The sequence below is a fragment of the Cricetulus griseus genome, chromosome 5, assembly GCF_003668045.3.
Source record: "Cricetulus griseus strain 17A/GY chromosome 5, alternate assembly CriGri-PICRH-1.0, whole genome shotgun sequence".
Taxonomy (NCBI): domain Eukaryota; kingdom Metazoa; phylum Chordata; class Mammalia; order Rodentia; family Cricetidae; genus Cricetulus; species Cricetulus griseus.
This window is the reverse complement of record NC_048598.1, coordinates 28019870-28042185: the sequence shown is the minus strand read 5'-3', so window position 1 is coordinate 28042185 and position 22316 is coordinate 28019870. Positions and strand designations below refer to the sequence as shown.

Here is a 22316-nt window from a genome sequence, read left to right as displayed (position 1 = left end):
ATTGCTCCCAGCCAATGGAGACGCAGTGGCCTCGAGGCGGCGTTGGCTAGGGTCTGGAGAAAGGCGGGGTTAGTGTTGCCAGAGTAACCGGATCATTGGTCGTGTTGTCTTCCTGTCTAGAGATAACCATTTCCTGTGCTGAGATCCACAAACTATGGTGAGTGTTACAGGGTCCCCGAAGAAAGGCTCTGGGCCCTAGTTACGGAACCCCCAAATTTCTGGGCGGTTGGGCACTCGGAGGCGACCGCATGCCTTTCTTCTTCACCTCCTCACCTCGCCGCGCGCAGTTCCTTCTGTCCCCGCTTCCCCTTTTTGCTTGCAGCACCCTAACTCCCACTTCAGCGCCACTGAAACCTCAACCTAGAGTAACGTAACTGAAAGTAAAGGGGAAAGATTTGAAATCCAAGAGCACCCGATGAGGATTATTCCGAATAAGCAATTAATAAGTTTGCATTGTTCATCTTTTTGCATTTCTCAAGCGTGCAGCCTCATACCGACGAGGTGGTGCCTCAACACTGACGGAATCCGAGTCTCCCTGAACACTGGAGTCTTTTCTCACAAGTGGCCGAGCTCTGCCTTGCATCGCCTACCAAGACCGTTTGATAATAGATGTCTGCTGGCTCAGCTTCTAGTTAACTGCATACTCTCCAGGTCTCTGTGTTTTAGCAGGTATGTGTTTCAAGATTACTTGGAGAGCTTCTAGAATTCACGAGCATCACCATAAATTGTGACTGAATAGGAATGGGGCTTGATGATTTGCTTTTTAAATAAGCCTCTGGATGACTGAATTCACCCACTGCTTCACTTCTCGGAGTTCTGCTTAATTCATCTTCAGTCTTCCCAGCACTTGAGGATGATAGACTGGACATAGCAAAATATTGCCTTCAGATGGGTGTAGCTATGACTTAGCGAGAGACACCCCCACATCTCATAGCTGCTAGCAGTCCTTTTTGTTACCTGTGGAGACCTTTTCAAACCTTTACTTCACAGAACCTATCCCTCTTCATCTTTTCTCCTTTCTAGGCAGTTGGCGGAATCTTCTAGGGAAGGTGTTCAGTATCAGATGCCAGCTAACCAATGCTTTTGTCCATTCTGTAGCCATGCATTTCTACTTTAGAGAAGGGAGTGTCAAGAGATCGTTCACCTGGCTTTGCTCTAATTTCACTTGCTGTCATCTATGGTGCCCATCTATGCCACAAAATAGCATTTGATCTGGTGTGTGTGTGTGTGTGTGTGTGTGTGTGTGTGTGTGTGTGTCGTGTATACTGATTATTATGAAGAGTTCATTTCTCACTGTGACTCATGAGCCACGGAAGTCAAAACATGGTGTACTTTGAGGAGTGATATACCTAAGGGAAGAAAAGTGGAACTCTCCAGGCATGAAGATTTATCTTATTCTTCGTTAACCCAGGGATGGTGCTCTTACTATTTGTCTGAGAAACAGTGAGATGTTTTTAGAGGAGGGGAAGCTAGATGCTCCATCTCTCTGTGCGTGCAGGCTAGGCACAGGCGAATAGATGTGTTCTTACATGTGGCAAAGGCTAAGGGTCTCTGTGGAGGACGAGGTTGTTCACTTTGCTGTGTGCCTTTCTCATTACTCCAATTGAACTATATAACCAGTGTTGGAGGGTAGCTAACATGATGAAGTTGTCTTGCAACCCTGAGGACCAGAAATGCACATGGAAAAATAAGCTAGACATGGTGGCATGTGCTTGTAATCCCAGCACTGGAGAGGCAGAGACAGGTGAACTGGTAAGCCAGCCTACCCTACTTGGTACTTGGTAAGTTCCAGGCCTGTCAAAAACAGACAATAACAAGCCTGACTTCTATCCTTGGGACCCACGTGCTGGAGGAGAGAACCATCTCTCTTAAGTTGTCCTGTGATATTCACACATTCACTATAGAGAAGTATAAAAACCATTTTTAAAAAGGTGGGTGGTACCTGAGTAATGCTACCCAAGGATATCTTGTCTTCCACACACATATGCATACACGTTAATTGTTAATTGTGTACTTATATACTCATACTTAAACACACACATACAATGAGTCCTAGGCCAGCCAGAGTGCTATAGTCAGACCCTGTCTACACACACACACACACACACACACACACACACACACACACACACACACACGCATGCGCGCGCACGAGACAGAGAGAGAGAGAGAGAGACAGAGACAGAGAGACAGAGACAGAGAAAGAGAGTCTACTCATAGAGATAGACACATACAGAGAGACAGAGAGAGAAGAGAAAGAGTGTAGAGACACACAGAGAGGAGAGAGTCTACATGCACACACATACACTCAGAGACACACACACACAGAGACAGGGAGAGGAGAGAGAGAGTCTACATATAGAGACAGACATACCTACACTTACAGAGAGACAGAGAGAGAGTCCACACAGAGACAGACACACCCACACAGACAGAGAAGAGAAAGAGTCCACACACAGAGACAGACAGACAGACAGACAGACACACACGCGCACACACACGCACACACACAGACACACAGAGGAGAGTCTCTACACACACAGTCTACACACACATACACACACACAGAGAGACACACAGAGGAAAGAAAGAAGAAATTAAATAGTTTGAAGGTATGACAATATGACATGCATTCAAAAAAGGTCGTCACAAAGATGTGATTTTCAAGCTGAGATTTTGGTAATAGAAAAGAGGTAGATCCAGAGGGTGGATCTAGAATATTCCATTCTGAACAGAGGCAAATTAGTGCAGAGGTACGTTAGAGAACGTGGACAAAAAGAGGATTGGAGAAGGTGGGTAGGAACCCAAAATACTGAACTACATGGAGCTTGGAAAGAATTTTAGATTTTATTTTGGATATACTAGCATAATGTGTCATATATTTTATCTATTCCATCATTATTTTTTTTTTTTTACATCGGCTCTACCTTTAAATTTCAGCAATATTAGTTTGAGCTAAGAGTGACATTTTTTTTTTTTCTCTATCTGTAACACTATTGAAGTTTTCTGGAAAATACTTTTCTTCTCTTCCCTTTGAAGATCCGAGTGTCCTAGTTTCTCTCCTTATAACTGCTGTTTTATAACTTGGTTGTCCCTTTCTGGCTGTTTTTTGTGTGGTGAGTGTGAGCGGTGGGTGTTGAGGTGTGGTTTTCTCAGAGGCTTTTCTGCTGTCTTTCTTGATGGTGCAGCAGCAAATGACTTGTGTATTGTCTAGAAATATCCTTTACTTTCAATGAGGTAAATCTCCATTGCTTTCTGCAAACATTATCTAAATGACTTCATTTCTAAAAACTGGCTATTTTAAGGTCTTCTGTTTCTTTTACTTGCCTATTAAGCTATTGTTATCTCTATTGTCATCTTGCATTCTATTTAAGGCACATTTCTTTATTCTTTATATGTGCTTCTCTATGCCTGGGGAATGGCTGTAGACCTCTGTGATGTTTTTAAATTTAATTTAATCCTTATCCATAGACAATATATTCAGATTAAATATACATATGTATGTATATACATACATACACACACACATATATACATATATATGTATATACATGTTATGTATAAAACAGCTTCTTCTGCTGTAGAAATATGGCAAACTATTGTATACAACCACTGTTATTATGATGAACACCCAAGACAATACTTAAGTATGTGTGTACATGTGTATATGTGATTCTACCATATATATTGTTTTTTAATATGTATTTTCTTAATCTTGTATGTTTTTTTCTGGATTAGTTTTAAGAATTACATTTTATATTTTCGTTTTCTCTGGTTGAATCAACCCACATATTAATTTGTTGTGTTATTACTCTATATAGTAAGAAATTACCAGTACGGAGTCAGGTAGAAATATAAGGGTATTTAATAGGGAAAAGCCTTACTTACAGAGCGAACCAGCCAGCCGGTGGTAGTCTGTACAGCAAGAAGCAAAGAGAAACCGAAACCGAAAACGCAGTCCCCCTACTCACTCTGACCACGCCCTCACAAGCCCTCAGGTACTCTTGTAGCCAGCCCCTAAGAAGGCGTGGCTACAGCTTCCCCTACAATTCCCCTTTTAGTCTAAAAGAGGATTAAAACTTAACAGTATAAAGGTAAAATATAAGAAGATAATTATCTATTTTAACTAAACCCTAAAGTCATAAACAATAGGAAGCTATTCCTAACTAGGTATATACATTATCCTAAGTGACAACAATGGGGAAAGGGGGCGTAGCATTTTTCAAGTTACTTCCTGTTGAAATGGGACGATGATAGTCAAGAGAAACCGAAACCGAAAACGCAGTCCCCCTACTCACTCTGACCACGCCCTCACAAGCCCTCAGGTACTCTTGTAGCCAGCCCCTAAGAAGGCGTGGCTACAGCTTCCCCTACAACTCCATATGACACATTTTACACACATCCATTATTTCTTTAGAATAAATGAGAAAGGTAATAACTGAGGGGTCATGTGCATTTTTAAGATTTTGATATGTTGCCAAATTACCCCCAGAAAAGATTCACCAATTTGCACTCTGCTAGCAGAATGCCAAGGTTCCTGTTTCTCTAACACTCAGAACTGGCGTTTCCACTCATTAGATACATACATCTATCATTACAGACATACATCTATCTTTACAGACACACATCTGTCTTTACAGACATGCATCTAATTATAGATTTGATCTTTTACTAAGAAGGCCTCTTTCTTTTCTTAGAATATTGAAAAAGATCACAAATTGCTGCATGTCATACAAATGAAAGTAACTGTTAACATTTACCTATAATATTTTTCTGTAATTGTTTTCCCATAATCTCTCATAAAGTGTTAAAATTTGAAATGTATTGTCTGTTTATAATGAAGAAGCTAGAAGCTGGCTTAAAAACCCTCTACTCATGCAAAAGTTACCTAGTCCTCCCTTGGCTGGCTGTTTGGAAGAAGCAGCTTGTTGCAGGCTCTGATCAGAGCTAGAGCTGAAGTTTCCCAGTCTTTACTGCAGTCCTGGCTTCAGCAGCTACCAACCAGGCGTTGGGATCGTTTGGGGCCATTGTTTTCTCATCTTATAAAATCAGAAAGCTACTTCTTACTCAGATTACCTTAAGGCACTTTAATGAGGATCAAATAGTGAATGTTTATAAATATTCGTAAACTGTACTGTACTGTTCATATGAAATAATATCGTTTTCATCATAACCAGACTACTCCCTAACCAGAAGATATTTGGGAGAAATGGAAAGAGGTTAAAATATAATATGAGCTTCAGAAATAACCCTGAAGTTAACAGTATTCTTGTCCACTTTTACACTTGAGAAATTTACTTTTGTATGTTAAGTTCGTTTTTCTTCAAGTTGTCTTATACCTTCATTTTCTTGATGGAAGCAGTTAGAGGCTGAGAAATAGGAGGACTTGGTCTTGAGTTCAGTTTTAAGAGCCCACGTGGTCCAGTAGATGACCACACACCCATGAGTCTATGGGTACCAAAGATTGGACTTGGTGTGCTACTAAAAGAAAAAGGACCTGAAGGGGTTGAGAAGGGGTGGGGAGATGGAGGGTGGATCTGGGAGGGGTTAGAGGGAAGAATGAATATGATCAATATTCATTGTACGAAATTCTCCAAGAATTAATCAAAATATATTTTAAAAGAACCTGTTTGGCTGCTGAGCATTGGTGGCAACGCACGCCTTTAATCCCAGCACTTGGGAGGCAGAGGCAGGCAGATTCTAGGTTTGAGGCTAGCCAGATCTACAATAATGAGTTCCAGGACAGCTAGGGCTACACAGGAAAACCCTGTCTTGAAAAAAACAGAACCTATTTGATTTTGGGAGATGAGCTGCTAACATTTATTCAGGTATTGCGTCTGATATCTGGATTTCTACTCAGTTTAAATGGATTAATTGTGAATATTGTTTCTGTAACTTGTAGTTCTTTGATTTTGATTTTTGGTGATAGTTGATCATGAAAACACAATTGGAGCATTCAGACCTCATCAGTTCCTTGCTGTTTATGGCTTTAAGAAATATGGCTTTAAGAAAATTAAAATCCCTCCATCCTGTGGCAAGTCCAGCTCTATTGTTTTGTGTTAATCATCTTTTTTGTTAAGTAACTTACTGCATTTTACCATGTGCATCTAAATTTTTAAAAGATAATTATATTTCTTTAATATCTGAATACTTTTCATAATTGTTTTTATGCAAAGAGAGTGTGGCTTCTTAAGAGCGTTATTGATTTTTTTGTTGTTGATTTTCAATATCCTTCATGCACATGTCACTGAAATAGAAAATGAACTTGGAACAGTTCATTAGGAATGAGCACTGGGCATTGGCTCCTCAACTCCCTGCTTTTCTGTTGAATCCTTGCAGTGTAACACACTCATGACATACAAAGATAAGACTAACGTGTTTTTGTTTTTGTTTTTTTGGGTTTTTTGTTTGTTTGTTTGTTTTTTGAGACAGGGCTTCTTTGTGTAACAGCTCTCTGTGTCCTGGAACTTGATTTGTAGAACAGGCTGGCCTTGAACTCACTGAGATCTGCCTGCCTCTGCCTCCTGAGTGCTTGGATGAAAGGTGTGTGCCACAACCACCTGACTAAGACTAACTTTTTAAAAGCAGAAATAATTTATATCACTATCTCGAAGGCGCTCACAGCCTGAGTCTTATTTTAACAGACTAGAAGAGACTTCCAGTTTTCTTGTTTGTAAAATGAGGTTGATAAAAACATTAGCCTCATTATAGAGCTATTGTTATAGTTAAATGACATGATGTTTACCCTAATGCTTTATGTACTGTAAGCATATTAATCTTAGCTGTTGTTGCTGCTGTTTATCTTTTATTACATTTGTTTTTGATGATTTCATACATATACATATATGTATATATTGCTTTCTGATTGTTGTCAATGTTCACCCTCTTTTGTCTCCCTCCTACCATAATTACTAGCCATCCTAGTCCCCTTCTACATTTATGTTTTTTTGTTTTGCTTTGTGAACCACTGGGTTGAACAAGAGCCATCTATGCGACTATGAATTTGTAACTATCCATTAGAGCTTGATGGGCTCATCAGTGGGTAAATAACTGAAGGCAACATCTGGCTTTCCCCCAGAATTTATCAGTAGACCATAGTTCATCAGTGGGAAGTAGGGCCACTTTGGGCCTCTACCTCATCTGACAGGCCCAGTCTGTTCAAACCCGTTTGGATGTGAGACAATGATTGAATCATGCTCATAACAGTGTTTCGTAGCATTTTCACTGTATTTGGGCTTTTACATTTTTTTTCTGTGCCTGTTCAGCCAGTCTTAAAGGAGGTGGTGTGAATGCCCCATTTAGGGTGGAGCACTTTACTGTCACTTATTTTTAGTATTTTGAGCAGCCGTACATCTCTGCATTCACCAGTGTTCATTACAATAGATATTCCTCTGATTAAGAATGAGAGTAGCATTTGTCTATGGGCATACATATAAGTATTTAAAAGACTACTTGGCACTCAATTTAGCTAACCAACAATAATAAGTCCTCCCCCTCTTCCATGGGTTAACTGGGTTTACAGTACCAGACATGAATTCCTTCTTGGCAGGCAGGCCTGGAAATTAATCGGAGTACTTGGTTGCCACTATGATGGTTGTGCCATTGTTGTAGTGACGAGCACGTCTTGCCTAGCAGGTTGGTATTGTAGTCCACAGGGTCATCATCTGGGTATTGATGGTCACTGATGCCTTTTCTTCCTCAGCAGCCTGCACTGCATCATCTGGCAGTATGAAAGCTGGTCAGCAGGGAAGAAGCTTACAGCCCAGTTCCAGTTTGGCTACTCTGTATCTTGCACCCAAGGTGTGTGATGTCTTCAGCAATAGTTTTATCAACTAATTCTGATGGACAATCAAGAGGAATGACAAGAGCCTGTATTGTGTAGGGGGCCTCTGGGATCTCTCTGACCAACAACATAAAAGGAAGTATCCCATATTTGGCATGAGATTTTTGTTTAATAATCTATGGCTATTAGACACAAGTTTCTACTGTTTTGTTATTAATACTTATTAATTCTTAATACTTATTATTCTACTGTTTTGTTATTAATACTTAATAAGTATTGTTAATACTTATTAAGATAGATTTCCAATACTGAGAAATACAGAGGAGAGACTAATCACTATGACATGATGTTAATTATTTGTTTATTGTTTTTTCCAGTGATGGAGCCCAAACCCAGCACCTTGTACTTGCTAGGCAAGCCCTCTACTGCTGAGCTAAATCCCCAACCCAAGAAATGTTAATTAAAAATAGCAAAATTAGCTAACTTTATAGCTTTTCTGAGTTATTTTTATTCAGTGAGCTTTCTGCTTTCTTTAACATATGAATATGTATAAATCCAAAATGAAATTTAATGCATTTTGATGGCAACATCAGTTCCCTAAATTTGCCAGCAGATTAGGCAGTAGGAAGCCATGCCATTATGGTTCGTTGTTAGAGTTCAGCTTTGTTACCTGTACACATAAGTGTGTAACACACTTGCTTTCTCTCTTCTCTATTAATTTTTCTCATTGACTCCTTTTTTATGAGTTATGAGTATAAAAATGCAGACTTTATTAGAAAGTACTTTTGTATGTCATCTATTTAATAGGTGCATATTATCTCTTTATAAACATACTTTTTTTTTTTTTTGAGACCAAGTTTGTGCTTTTTAGATTTACATGTGTTCCAGCCAGCCTTGCTTTTTCCCTTTACCTGCAATGCTCCTTTTTTCCCTCCATACCTGTGCTCAAATGGCACCTCAGGAGTGGGACTTCCTTGTCCACCCTTCTAGAGCAGCAGCCCTTGCTGATCTCCATCCTGCTTCCTTTCTTCATCTTTTTTTTTTTTTTCATTTTAGTGCCTGATAAAAAAACATTGCAAGGCTGCAGGTTTTCAAAAATTTATTTTTCAAAATAAATAATGATAGTGTTTGGAATTTTTAAATTTTTCTCTTTTATGACAACTAAGAGTTTTAAGTAACACACACACACACACACACACACACACACACACACACACACACCCGTCTCTGGAGGTCTCTATTATATGTACAGAGAAGATAATTCTGCACTGTTGGGAGGTAGAAAGGATGAACATTCTAAGAATGCTGTAAGAAGGTAGTTGAGAAGAAAAGAAATTGACTTCCTATGCATATCCTCACTAGTCATTTGCTACAGAACTACTTTTTTGTCAAGGCCTACCCAGTACTGTATAGAAATCTAGAATTCTAGATCAAAAGGAGTGGATGTTTATTCTGAGAGAAGTCTGGCTTTATTCATTCCCAATCACAGTTAAATTTCTACTATGTGACACTCACTGTTCTAGACAACCTCTAAACCCTTAAGGAACTAAAAAGGCAAAGTTTGGAGAGATACACAATTTTAGACAAAAAGTTTATGATATGATATGATATGGTATGATAAGCAGTATTGCCAATTATGAGAAATGAAAATGATACATAAGGTTGTAGAGTGAGGACTATAGAAAGAACTGGTCAATGGATAATCATAGAAGCCCCTCCACATTGACTTGAATGAACTGATGATGTAGCATCCTTTAGGATCCCTAGAAGGAGAATGGGCTAGTCAGAGAGAATTGTCTGTGTAAAGATCTTGAGGTAGTAACTTTATATGGACTGAGCAGGTTGTATGTATATGTTTAAGAACACACACACATATCTAACTAAAGAAAAAGAGGCCATGAATTTGAAAGAGAGCGAGGGGGGTGGCACACAGGAGGAGGGTTCACAGAGAGGAAAGGGAAGGGGAAAATGATGCAGTTATAATGTCAAAAATAAAAACATTAAAAGCAAAAAGATCATAGAGTGGGTGAGAGGGTTTATCTAGGATCCAGTCAGGCCACTCCACCGGAGCCAGCCAGAGGAACAGGATGGTAGCACACGTGAAGAGGGCTGGGGCTGGGGAAGTAACCCCAGTGTGACAGTGGCGTTGTAGTGCTTTGGAATGGAGAGACTGAGCTTTTGGAATTCCAACCATTCTGGAACCCAAATTGTCACCTAATGCTTGGTAGACTATGAGCTCCAAATTGTGACTAGCAACAGGCCCATAAAAAAATACGAAGGGGGGTGGGAGAGATGGCTTATCGGTTAAGGGTACTGGCTGCCCTTCCGGATGACACAGGTTCACTTTCCAGCACCCATATGACAGCTCACAACCATCTGTAGCTCCAGTTTCATGGGATCACAAGCCCTCTGCTGGTCTCCACAGGCCCTACATGCATATGTCGCAGGGACATACATCATATAGGCAAGACACCCATACACATGAAATTACAGTAAATAAAATAAAAAACTGTATGTAGGCACATGGATGAAATTGGCTGATAATTTTTAAAAACCTGTTCATGATCTGCTAATCTAGTCTATCCACAAATTTAAAGATAAATTAAGCAGCAGCATACTTAAAGGAAGTATGTATTCTGTATCATTGTAGCATTTCTACTTGCTTGGGGTGTACACATCTGTGTGTGTGCTCAGCTGACCCCATACTGAATTAGTTCTAGTTTCTCCACTAAGGAAAGGAGTTAAAATCTTTAGTCAGCCACAAATAAATAAATGAATAAATAAATAAATTAAACCATCTATCCAAGCAATGCTAGATGGGCTCAGCATGTTGCATTTATATTTATATTTTGTATCTCTGTGTGTGAATATTATATATATATATATATATAGTGTGTGTGTGGAGGGGGAATATAATAATAATTAAAGAAAAATGGGTCATGAATTTGATGGGTGGAATATGGGAAGGTGAATTTATGTAATTATATTTTAATTGGCTTTAAAAAGAAGCTTTAGTCAGTGCAAGGCCAGCAAGTGCCCACTTCAGTTGTTTTACTGTCCCCTTCTCCCATGCTCTAGTTCCCTTTTTAATTCCTCTTTTACTTTTAATATCCTGTGTCTATAGAGGTAAGAAAGACATCCAGAGTGAAAAGATGAGAGAGGAATAGACATTAAAAGTCCAGGATCAGAAAGAAATAGAAGTGTCTGCCCCTTCCAGTCACCCCTGCCCTCTCTGAGATCCCCATGCCCTTTCTAGCATGCCAGCACTTGGGAGGTAGAGGCAGGTGGATCTCAGTGAGTTTGAGGCCAGCCAGGGCTGTTTCACAGAGAAACCCTGTCTCAAAAAATAACGTTAGAGCCCTTTCCAGGAGCTTGATGTGATTAAGACAAGAGATGAAAAATTATTGTACACAACATACACTTAAATCTTTTTAATCTCATGAGGAAGTTATACTTGAAATATCTAATAGAAGTTTTTTGTTTTCTTCTCATATATTTGATTTAGGTGTCATTCCTCTCCCATGACAGTGGATGTTTGAACCTGTTAATTTTATCAGTGACTTAAAAAAACAAGGCTTCTGACTTGCTTTAGGATGATTAGTCCTTTTTTGTTTTGTTTTGTTTTTTCGAAACAGGGTTTCTCTGTGTAGCTTTGGAGCCTATCCTGGCACTCACTCTGGAGACCAGGCTGGCCTGGAACTCACAGAGATCCACCTGCCTCTGCCTCCCAAGTGTTGGGATTAAAGGTGTGCCACCAACGACCGGCAGTCCTTTTTTAATGTACAGGATTAGAATGGTTGACCCGACCTGGCATGAAGAGGATATATTAAACCTAAAAGACAAACCCTTTAATGTATGAATTGGAATGGGAGGGAACCTGTTGCTGTCAGTTATTGTCTGTGGGCTGATGAAAGCTGAAATATTCTTATAGCTCTTCTTGTAATAACGTCCTGGCTGGGTGTAGTGGCACACACCTTTAATCCCAGCACTAAGGAGCCAAAGGTAGACAGATCTCTGTGAGTTCCAAGCCAGCCTGGTCTACGGAGTGAGTTCTAGAACAGCCAGAGCTGTTACACAGAGAAAACCTGCCTAGGAAAACAAACAAACAAAAATCCAAAAAACCCAAGAATTTCTTGGGGTTTGTGAATACTCATGGTGACAAAGCACTATCATGACAAGGCCCAGGTTGAAGATTTTCTTGTTTTTTGTTTGTTTGTTTGTTTTGTTGTTGTTCTGTTTTTATCTTAGAGCTCTGCCATAGTCAGAGCCAAGATGTTTAAGTTTTTTTTTTTCTAATTCTAGAGAATGACTCTCTTCAGCTTCCATGTAGCTGTAAAAAGATGCTTTAACCTAATTCTTAAAAACCTTCCATTTCTAGAAGATATGAGTGGCACACACAGTTCTTTTTACAGAGTCATGATTCACTTGGTGTCCATTGAGTGGTCACTGTATTTATTTATTAAGATTTAACTCCTAAGGGAAGGATTGACTTGAGGTGTGTACCAGATAAAGTGTCGTGTAACCATAGTGAACACTAGGTGGCGCTCCTCCGTCACAGGATGATGTCCTCTCTGGCTCCTAGTCGGTGTTTATTAGTTTTAGTCATATTTGTGTGACAATCGGATGCCATCCTTGTAGAAATCAGGAGTGCACACCACCACAGATTGTCTCATGAAGTGAAAGATAAACTTGTCTTCTCAAGTTAAAGAGAGAAACAATGTAAGTAATGAATTCTCTTGGATTAAACTTGAAAATAGCATTTTTGAAGTCTGTTATGCTACCAAATGCTTGACTTACTAAAACAATGAATAAGGCTTTAACATAAAATAATATCTGAGTTAATGAGACAATATAGGCAAATGCATGGAAGAAAATACTATCCCAATCTGAGCCTCTTCAGGTATACCTGATGATCAGTGTCATTACCACTTGCTGGTCTACACAGGCCGTGGTCACTGTATAGAAGGATAGAAGGGTGTTCGTGCATACAGCCACTTGACCCCTGCCGACTTACCATCGACACACCATTTTCACCAATAATGAACATTGAACTGTCTTTTGCAGCTGACAGAAATGCAAATGGAGTCAGTAGTGACTTAGGCCGAGTGGTGGTAGTTTCAGTGCCTGCTGGTCCACAATGTACTTTTGGGTTCTGCAGCATTTGGCACAGAGAATAGAGGAAAAAAACACAAACCCAGCGCCTATCTGCCTTGCCAGCTCTGACCTCCTTTATCACCGCACCTCGGACTGTTTGACGCTGTGCACCTATGTGCAGCGGGCACTGCTTGCTACACACTTGCCGGTCTTATTCTGAGAAGAACACAGCCTTCCTTCTCTAGATGCACAGACTTTAACCACTGTAACCAGTGACACTGCTTATCTATGCCATTGACCCCTAGAGAGAAAAATGAATGAGAGAGAGTATTCCAGGATACATTGAACTTTCTAAAAAGTTCTAAAAAGTTCTAAAAGGTCAGTGTAAGCACCACAGTGGAGACAGGATCCCTTCCGGCCATGTGAGCCATTCTTACTCCAGCTTCCGGTTGTGGTGCCTTTTTGCTTCTTGAACTTGACAAACTCCATCTCTCCCATCATAGCTTCCTACATTGTATCTCCCTGGGATATTTTTCTCCTAGGTTTCTGCATGACTGGCTTCTCCTTATCCTTGTTCTGATATTGTTTTTCTTTACCTAAAATTTAACACATACACTTATTTATTCCCTTGTCCCTATAGCATTTATTTTGACAAGTGTTATATTACGTGTTTTTTACATTCTATGCACTGTTTGGGGAGAGATAGGAAATGAGCATCTATGGTCTATACTAATAGGGCCCGTCTGTTTTGAATAGCCTATGTATCTGTTGCAGCGTCTGACAAAGAGAAGTCACTAATATTTACTAAGCAAATGAAAAAATGAGTAAGTTCAACCTTTAAAAATGTCTAACTTTCCTTTTGTGATTCCCAGTGGATAAGTTCTGTCTTTCAAATTCATATATTTATTTAAAAAGTATCTGATTGCATTTTCTGTATACTATTGATATATGCGGTCCTTTCAGATGAATCCTTGAACCAAACACATTTTAGCAGGGGTAATATGCAATAAGCATTAAATATCATGTCTATTGCATTTGTAGATATTAAGTGCTGTAGGGAAAATAAGGAATGGGTGCTGTGAGTCGTGCTGCTGGTGGTGAATACAATTTCAAGGGAAGTGACTAGGGTCACTCTTGTAGAGAAACAGATGCAAGTGGGGCTAAGCTGGTTGCTTAGACATGGTGATGTGGCGTAGGGATGAGCTTAATGATGACTGGAACAGAGTTCGGAACCCAGCGGCAAACTCTTGGTGATAAATTGGTTTTTGACAAAGATGCTAGCACCATTCAGTGAGGTAAAAGTAGTATTTGAACAGTTATTGCTGGGACAATTGAATATTTTCATGCACACGGATCTCTTTAGACTCTTATCTTACATCATACATGAAAAGTAGCTTAAACAAACAAACAAACAAGACCTAAATATAGGACCCCAAGTCAGAAATCTCTTAGAATGAAGTGTAGGGCTACATCCTGCAGTATTGTGTCAAGCAAAGCTTTCTTAGATGTGACATCAGAATCACAAGTCACCAAAAGCCTTATCGCCTTCCCTGTGAAATGTTATAGAACTGCAAATGTGTGTGTATGTGTAGGGGGGGCTGCTTCCGAAGTGTCATTTCTAGATCCTAGCTGGACACAGGTATGAATATGTGAGTGAAGGAATGGGCAGAGTTAGAGAAACTGACAAGCAGGTGCAGGCAGCAGAAGTAGGGGCTGGTAACACCAGAGAGCTGTTGGGGGCTTATCAGGGTGCAGGATGGGAACTGCTAGAGATCAGCTGGAGTGGAGGGGCTGGGGGCTTCAGTGGAGCTTAGCAACTAAATGTGATCTGACTGGGAGTTGGGAAAATAAACATCTTACTCCCAGTGCTCTTCCTAGACCTTCAGCCATTGTCTCCTAGCAAATCCATGTGAAAGTTACAAGGTAAAGGAGTCCTTTGGTGAAATCTATGTAGGTTGCCTGCCCAGCGCTGACTACAGAAAAGCTTATTGAAAATCCAGAGGAACAAATTAAAACTGTCCAGCGCATACCTTTCCAGGCCTATTGGTGTGGTGGTTAGGGTAGAGAGCATTAATTTCCCCCCACAGTGTTTTTATGACCTTGACATTTGCAAAGCTTGGAGATAGCATTTATATTGCTATTTTCTTTGCTTATCACATGGTTTATGGCCCAACTGGAGTCAATTCTGTAATTGAATATTAAGTATAAATAGTAATAACTACTTTACAGTTATTTCAGTATTTGATGTTGTAAAGGTCTCAGAGCTATACATGTCACTAAGAACTTTCAAGACAGTCACTATCTTCTAGAAGCCTGTAATCTGGCTATAGAGAGAATTTTAATTGCACTAGCATACCAGCTAACAAGCTGGGGTTTTACTGTGGGAAATTTGTCTGTCCCACAAGGAAACAAGGGCCCTTGTAAAACTGGGCTATGTAACAAGTCACAAAGCTCTTGCCAAGTCACTTATCTGCACTTCTGTTTCCTCATTGTTAATGTCTCTTTGATATCTGGGCCTCTGAAAATTGAATCACAAGTTGAGAAATACCATTGGCTGGAGTTGGTGTGGAAAGACTTCACAGTAATTATGTTTGCTCTAAGGCGTCTGAAGCAGTTTTGCCCTTGGTGTTCAGAGAGGTTTTCCTCAATACGAGAGTGAGACATTGATTTTTCACATGGCAGTGATCTCAGAAGTCAAGAGTTTTTTGGTTTTTTTTTTTTTTTTTTTTTTTTTTTTTTTTTTTTGGATAGGGTTCAAGAAGAAAACGTTTGGAAAACAAAAGTCCCTTCTGGATAGTGCTCACTGTGGCCGTGGTCCTTTCGGCTTTTCTTCACTCTACCCTTTAAAAGGTATAAGCAAGAGTGAAGGTGATTGGGCATCTGTTAGCATCACATTTGGGAAAACACATGAGTTCTAATATTGATTTGTTTTGTTTTGCTTTTCTGTCTTTTTGAGACATTGTGCTTAGTAGATAGCCCAGGCTGGTGTGGCGATCCCTGTGAAGCACAGGCTGGCTTTGAACTTGTGATCCTCTTGTCTTTGCTTTCAGAGTCCTGGGATCTCAAGTGTAAGCCACACCATTTGCTGCTGTTGCTGCTGTTGCTGCTGTTGTGTTTTGTTTTAAACCATAAAATGAAAACTGGTCTTGAACTGGAGCTCTTTCTCCTCAGCTTCCCACGCGTTTGGATTTTGAAAGTATATCTTGTAAAGGGCAAGTGTAAAACAAGTTATTGCTTAAAATCTAGCTTGCTTGCTGTGTTTCTGTTTCCTGTGCTTATCGTGCTGTACCTAAGCGAGATAGGAATTGCTGGCTTATTTGCCTCCTGTGTCTGGTAATAAATTTTTAATGATTCACTATATTCTCGGAATGTTCAAGGCAAAATGAAGTTTGTTCTTCAGCAACCACTTTTTACTCTGCCTTACTGGAAGCAGCTGGCTTGGGGCAGCAGGTTCTCAGGTGCCACCGACTTCTGATGCCGCTGAATGAAGTCATTCAGGGTGGCTGTAGGCATAGAGGCCCAGACAGGCTATAGTAGCCTGTTGAACTATATATAACCTTTATTGCCTCAGAGTTTAATGAATTCACATAGATGTTGATAGTCATTAAGACAGAGTAAGAATAGGGGCTAACTCTGAACACACAGATCCTGAAAGTCAGTGTTCAGCCAGTTCAAGACTCTCAGTCTGTTCTCTTAATGTTACTCTAGTTATTGGAGGTCATGCTTTCATGTATGCCTACATGTAAGAAGTTGTACCTTCAGATTCAATAGGTCTAACTATACGGTCATTGTCTGTTCCCTTGAGCATGTCTCCATTCTCTCATTTACTTTGACTTGAGATTTTGAAAACAGTTTTCTCTCTCTCTTCTCTCTTATATTCAGATTTTCCCTCCTCTCATTGCTTTATTACTAGTTACTAATTTAACAAGGGTTTTTATTACATTATTAACAGCAGAAAGCAGATGTTGAATTTTGGTAAGAAGGACAAGGAGTACCAGGCACTACACTCTGGCATGTCTCTTCCTCTCGCACCTTTCTATTGGTTGAGGGAGGGTAACTTCGGGTTTGCTTACCATTGTCCAGTCGTAGAGAATATGACTATTTTCAGAATTCAGTGTAATAGGGCTGGGTTGTGACACAGCAGTTGAGTGCTTGCCTGGCATGGGCAAGGCTCTCGTTCAGTTCCCAGCACTGTAAAATAATTAAGTACATAATAAATAAATGTTTGGCCAGGATATCCTAGATCCTTAAAGTCAGCTGAATTATTTGTTTGTTTGTTTGTTTGTTTGTTTATTATAAGTAATGAAAATAGCTTGCCTCGGTAGGCAGCGGTACTCACCACTGTATCACCAGTGCTGCGTCTTGTACTGATTGTTAGAAAAACGGGTGAATTGTAAGGTACGGAGGAAAGGAGAACTATGCAAAAGTTCCTCCTCGGTGCTTCAAAAAATGGGGAAATATAATGAATATGATAAGCTTACAGGGAATTTGACTTTTTAAATAAAGCAATCATCATGGAGATAAATTTCTAAGTGATGTGAGTTTATTACTCACAGGTCCAAGTAAAATAAACATTCAAGAAATATACATGTGAGACTTGACATTTCATTACTAAATTAGTTCTGTGGAAGTGATTGTCCTTGATAGACTACAGTCCTTCACCTCACTGAAGTGTCATGGTTGCTTCACTGAACAGTGTTTTAGCTAAGTGTTCTCAGAAAGAGTGCTTCCTTTTCAAATGGGAATTGTAGGTAGAACTCTGTTCTGGGTAGTTCTACCTTCACGGTACCAGCAACGGCTTTCCTGCACATATAAATGAGAAGCTTACGTGTGGTCATTGAACTCGGGAGTCCTAGTCACCTCTTCATTTTCAGGAAGTGTCTTAGCAGTTTGGGCTACTATGAAAAATAGCTCATAACAGCAGGAATTCATTTCTCACATTTCGAGAGAGCAGGTGACCCAGGACCAAGGCTTTAATAGATTCAATGTTTGACAAGGACTATTTCTTTCTTCACAGGCAGTGCCTTCTTGCTGTGTTCCAGTATGGAGGTCAGGGTAAGGCAGCTTTCTGAGGCCGCTTGTGTAAGGGGAATAAGCCCCCAAAAGCTGCACTTACTAGTATCACCTCACACTGGTGATTAGGTTTGTAACATATGAATTTCATATGCATGGATGGATCAGCAGCCAAGATGATTAAAATATCTCTCAGAAATGACTTCTGCAGGTCTTCGTATATACATTTATTTCCCATTAGAGTTTGTTTTGAATTTGGTAAATTTATTTTAGTAGCTGATATGTTATCTGGTTCCTATCCAGAAATACATGCACGAGCGTGTGTGCGCATACACGCACGCATGCACCTTGGAGGGAATGGTAAAAAGAGAAGATATGCCTTGTAGGAGAAGACTAAGTAGAAATAGGAGCTGGTAATGCAGTAGTTTTGAAAAAGTCTCGGCCTTATTTTATAAGTTATGCAAGCAGTCTGGTCGATTCATCATCAGTGTTAAAAAATAAAAGGTGAATACAACAGAAAATGTTGCAAGAAATTTTTCAGTAATTTTACTAGATGTATATTGGATCATAAAGTGAAGTTATTGTTATACTAATTAAGAATTTGTAGGTAGCTGCTGAGATGGTTCAGTCATTAACATATCTGTTTAAGTTCACATCCCAGGGCCTGCATAGATGGCTCCGTGGTTAAGAGTGCTCACTGGCAGCCCATTGTTGGTGGAGCACGCCTTTAATCCCAGCACTTGGGAGGCAGAGGCAGGTGGATCTCTGTGAGTTCGAGGCCAGCCTGGTTTCCAGAGTGAATGCCAGGATAGGCTCCAAAGCTTACACAGAGAAACCCTGTCTTAAAAATTAAAATAAAATAAAAATAAAAATAAATAAAAAATAGAGTGCTCACTGGCTCCTCTTCTAGAGGACCCAGTTTCAATTCCCAGCAACCCATGGCAAGTCACAACTGTCTATAACTCTAATTTCAGGGGATCTGATTCTGTTCTCCACAGGCACTGCCTGTATCTAGTCCACAGACATGCCTGGAAACAAAACATACATAAAATAAAGGTTAAATTTTTTATAGCTGGGCGGTGGTGGCGCACACCTTTAATCCCAGCACTTGGGAGGCAGAGGCAGGCGGATCTCTGTGAGTTTGAGGCCAGTCTGGTGTACAGAGCGAGTGCTAGGATAGCCTCCAGAGCTACACAGAGAAACCCTGTCTCCAAAAAAAAAAAAAGTTCAAATCCCCAGTACCTGTGTAAGTCCATGGAAAAAGCGAGGCGAGGTGGCATTCAGTTGTCCTAAGGATGGAGAGACAGAGACAAGAGGATTCTTGGAGCTCACTGACAAGCCAGTCTAGCGAAATTGGTGAACTCCAAGTGAGCTTCAGTGAGAGATCCTGTGTCAAAAATAATGTGGAAAGCAACAGAGGAAGACACATTGATCTCTGGTTTACATACACAGTGTGAAACTATCATTACAATGACTTCAATATATAGGAAAATAATATGACTATGAATCCACTCCTAAATTTTGTAATACATTTCATTTTATTTCTTGCTATGTGTCTATGTTATGTGTATGTGCTTCTGTGCACATAGGCTTGAGGGTGCACATGCCTTAGGAACATGCACAGAGGCCAAAGTTGACAGTGGTGTCTTCTATCACATTTTACCTTGTTTTTGAAGCAACCTCTCACTGACCACAGAGCTCATTGGTTCAGCTAGGCTGCTGGGCCAGTGAGCTCCAGCGATGCTCCCGTCTTCCTCTCCACAGTGCTGGAGCTGCCGCAGCATGCTGCCACTGCTGCACTTGGCTACCGTGTAGCTACTGGCGCTCCAAACACAGGTCCCCGTGCTGTGCAGCAGACACCTTATCTCCCCAGCCTGGCTTTTTTGATCTTTAAAGTAATTCTGAACGCCAGCCATGCATCTTTTGTTAGTTTAGTCTAAGCTCCTTCAGCCGTCTTATTCTGCTTTATAAACATCTTCAGCTCAATCATATCTGCATATGAATAGCTTTAAGTATTTCTCTTTTAACAATGACCCTTTGCACTTTCATTAATCTGTACAATTAATGCTGTACAAGCAGCAGCATTAGCGTTTTGGTCCTTCCCACTTTAAGGAAATACAAGTGTAGCATTGTTTCAGGCATATGTTTGATGATTGGCATGTAATTTTGTTGAGTTTTAACAAATGAGTTTCCTTGAAAAACAGGTTATTTGGGATAGTGTTCTCTATTACTGTTTTGAAGCCAAAAATTCTGGTCTTGTTCCTCCGTAACTTTTATTAGTGCTGTGTCATAGAATTCTGTGCCAGCAAGTCCTTTAGAGTTAGGAAGGTTTGAATTCATTACTACACCATAATATTGTTTGTACTAAATTTCTGATTTTTTTAGGTAAGCCTTTCTATCCCATGAACTAATTTTCACTTCCTAGATTCTTATAATCTAGGCTTATAATTTCAAATTTAGGCAATGATGGACTTAATGATACTTTTTATTCAAACACATCATGCCTTTTAGCTATATTCATTCCCCATTGTCTTTTTTTACCCTCCTGTTTGTGTTCTTTCTCTTCTCAAATAGTCCCTTTCTACTTTCCTGGAAAGAGAAGGAGGGAGGGAGAGAGGGAGGGAGGGAGGGAGGGAGGAGGGGGAGGGAGAAACAGACAGACAGACAGACAGACAGACAGACACAGAGAGAGTTCCAGATACAAAAGAAACATGCAATATGCAATATTTGTCTTTGTGATTCTGGCTTATTTCCCTTTATGTGATGGTCTCCACTGTCCAAACAAGATAGTTTTATCAAATCCCATTATGTATACGTATTTCATTTTGTTTATTGATTTATTTGTTGATGGACACTAGACTGACTCTATTACTTTGCTGTAAGTAGTGCTACAATAAACATGGATCATCAAGGGTATTTATTTGTGTGACTGTGGGCCTTGGCTGACTTGGAACTTGCTGTGTAGACAAGTCTAGCCTCTAACTTGCAGAGATCTTCCTGAGTGCTGGGATATTAAAGACTTGCATCACCATTCCTGGCAGATGAGGTATTTCTGTAGTGTGCTGACCTAGATTCTGTTGTGTATATTATCAGGAATTGCATCTTAAATAACATTGCCAGAAACATTGAACGTAACCTGGTTGGAGCTGTTCTTCCTAGGGTGAAGGCCAAACTGACTGTCCATAGTTAGTGACTGCCAGATCCTGTTTTCTTCAGAGTACTGTGGAGGCAGACTGCCTTTCTGTCTCCCGTCCCCTTGCTCTCTTGCTCATTCAGAATTCTTCAATCTGTTTTTCTTTTTGATTCAATTCTTTTGGTGTCTGGACAAAGTATTAATTTTTGGCATCAGACACATCTTTGTTTGAAAGTCCAAGTCTGGCTTTGACCATCTGTTTAACCTAGAAAGCAAGCACCTGAACGTCTGTTTTCACCTGGGTAAAATGTGCCTCCAATTGTAGGTGTGTTTTGACGATTGTTAACAATATATGTATAAAACCGGGCTGACGTGATGTTAACTTATCACACCCCTACACTTAATGTAATATTTGATTCCAATCACTTGGAGAAATAAATAAGATTTTAAAAGATTTGCTAAAATAGTAGTAGTTTAGAAAACACTAAGTACCCTAATAAAAGCAACCAAGAATAAGCAGGGGATCTTGCTGATTTATAAAAACTAGTGGTAATTGGTATCCTCATCCCAAAACAGCAGTAACCAATCTCCCTCTCTCCCTCCCTCCCTCCCTCCCTCCCTCCCTCCCTCCCTCCCTCGCTCCCTCCCTCCCTCCCCCCCTCCCTCCCTCCCTCCCTCCATGGAGGCTAGAACATCCATGCCCAGTACCAGGACATCCCTGAGGATACGAAGAGAAAATAGCCACCTACAAGTCAAAAATACAGACCTCCAGGGGTGCCACACCTCCATCTCAGAACTGTGAGGAGTGATTTTTCTATTCTGAAAGCTGTTCAGTTCTTGGTGTTTATTTATCATGGAAGCCATTGCATTATAACTTTTTTGGTCCTTAGGAGTGATGTGTCAGTATGTTGCTAAATGGACTCCTTATTTTAATTTTGCTCTGCCCTCTTGGGGCTTTGCCCAGCTATCAGGCCCTGAAAATGTATAAGGCATTTTAATAGAGATTCTGTCACACCAGAAAAGTGTGTTGACACAGCTTCTCTTGAGAAATATTATAATTTGTGATGACTAACTCAAGAGAGGAAGATTTAGTCTTCCTCAGCAATGAGCTCCCTAATTGGTTATCCAATACCAAGTGGTCAACCCTGAAATCATATATATGCAGTCAACACCAAAGTAACTCAGCAGTTTGTATTTATGCATATATGTATATATGTAACTAAAGAAAAGAGTAAAATCTGAGAGCAGTTGGAGAGAGGCTGGAGGGAGGAGGAATGATATAATATTTTAATT

General features: G+C 40.1%; 1 protein-coding gene across 7 annotated transcripts in view; it reads left to right on the top strand.

The window, feature by feature from the left end:
- Positions 1 to 12: 12 nt before the first annotated feature.
- The window catches only part of Nme7 (NME/NM23 family member 7), a 128862-nt gene continuing 106558 nt past the window's right edge, over positions 13 to 22316 (top strand). For 2 of the 7 annotated variants that reach the window (XM_027417147.2, XM_035444863.1), the window contains exons 1-3: positions 13 to 157; positions 480 to 669; positions 7703 to 7800. In XM_027417147.2, the coding sequence (XP_027272948.1) occupies positions 7729 to 7800 (72 nt within the window). In that variant the 5' untranslated portion in view covers positions 13 to 157; positions 480 to 669; positions 7703 to 7728. Of the gene's footprint in view, positions 158 to 479; positions 670 to 7702; positions 7801 to 21713; positions 21822 to 22316 lie in introns of those variants that run through there. The other 5 variants (XM_035444864.1, XM_035444867.1, XM_035444869.1 and 2 more) reach the window with 5 other exon arrangements.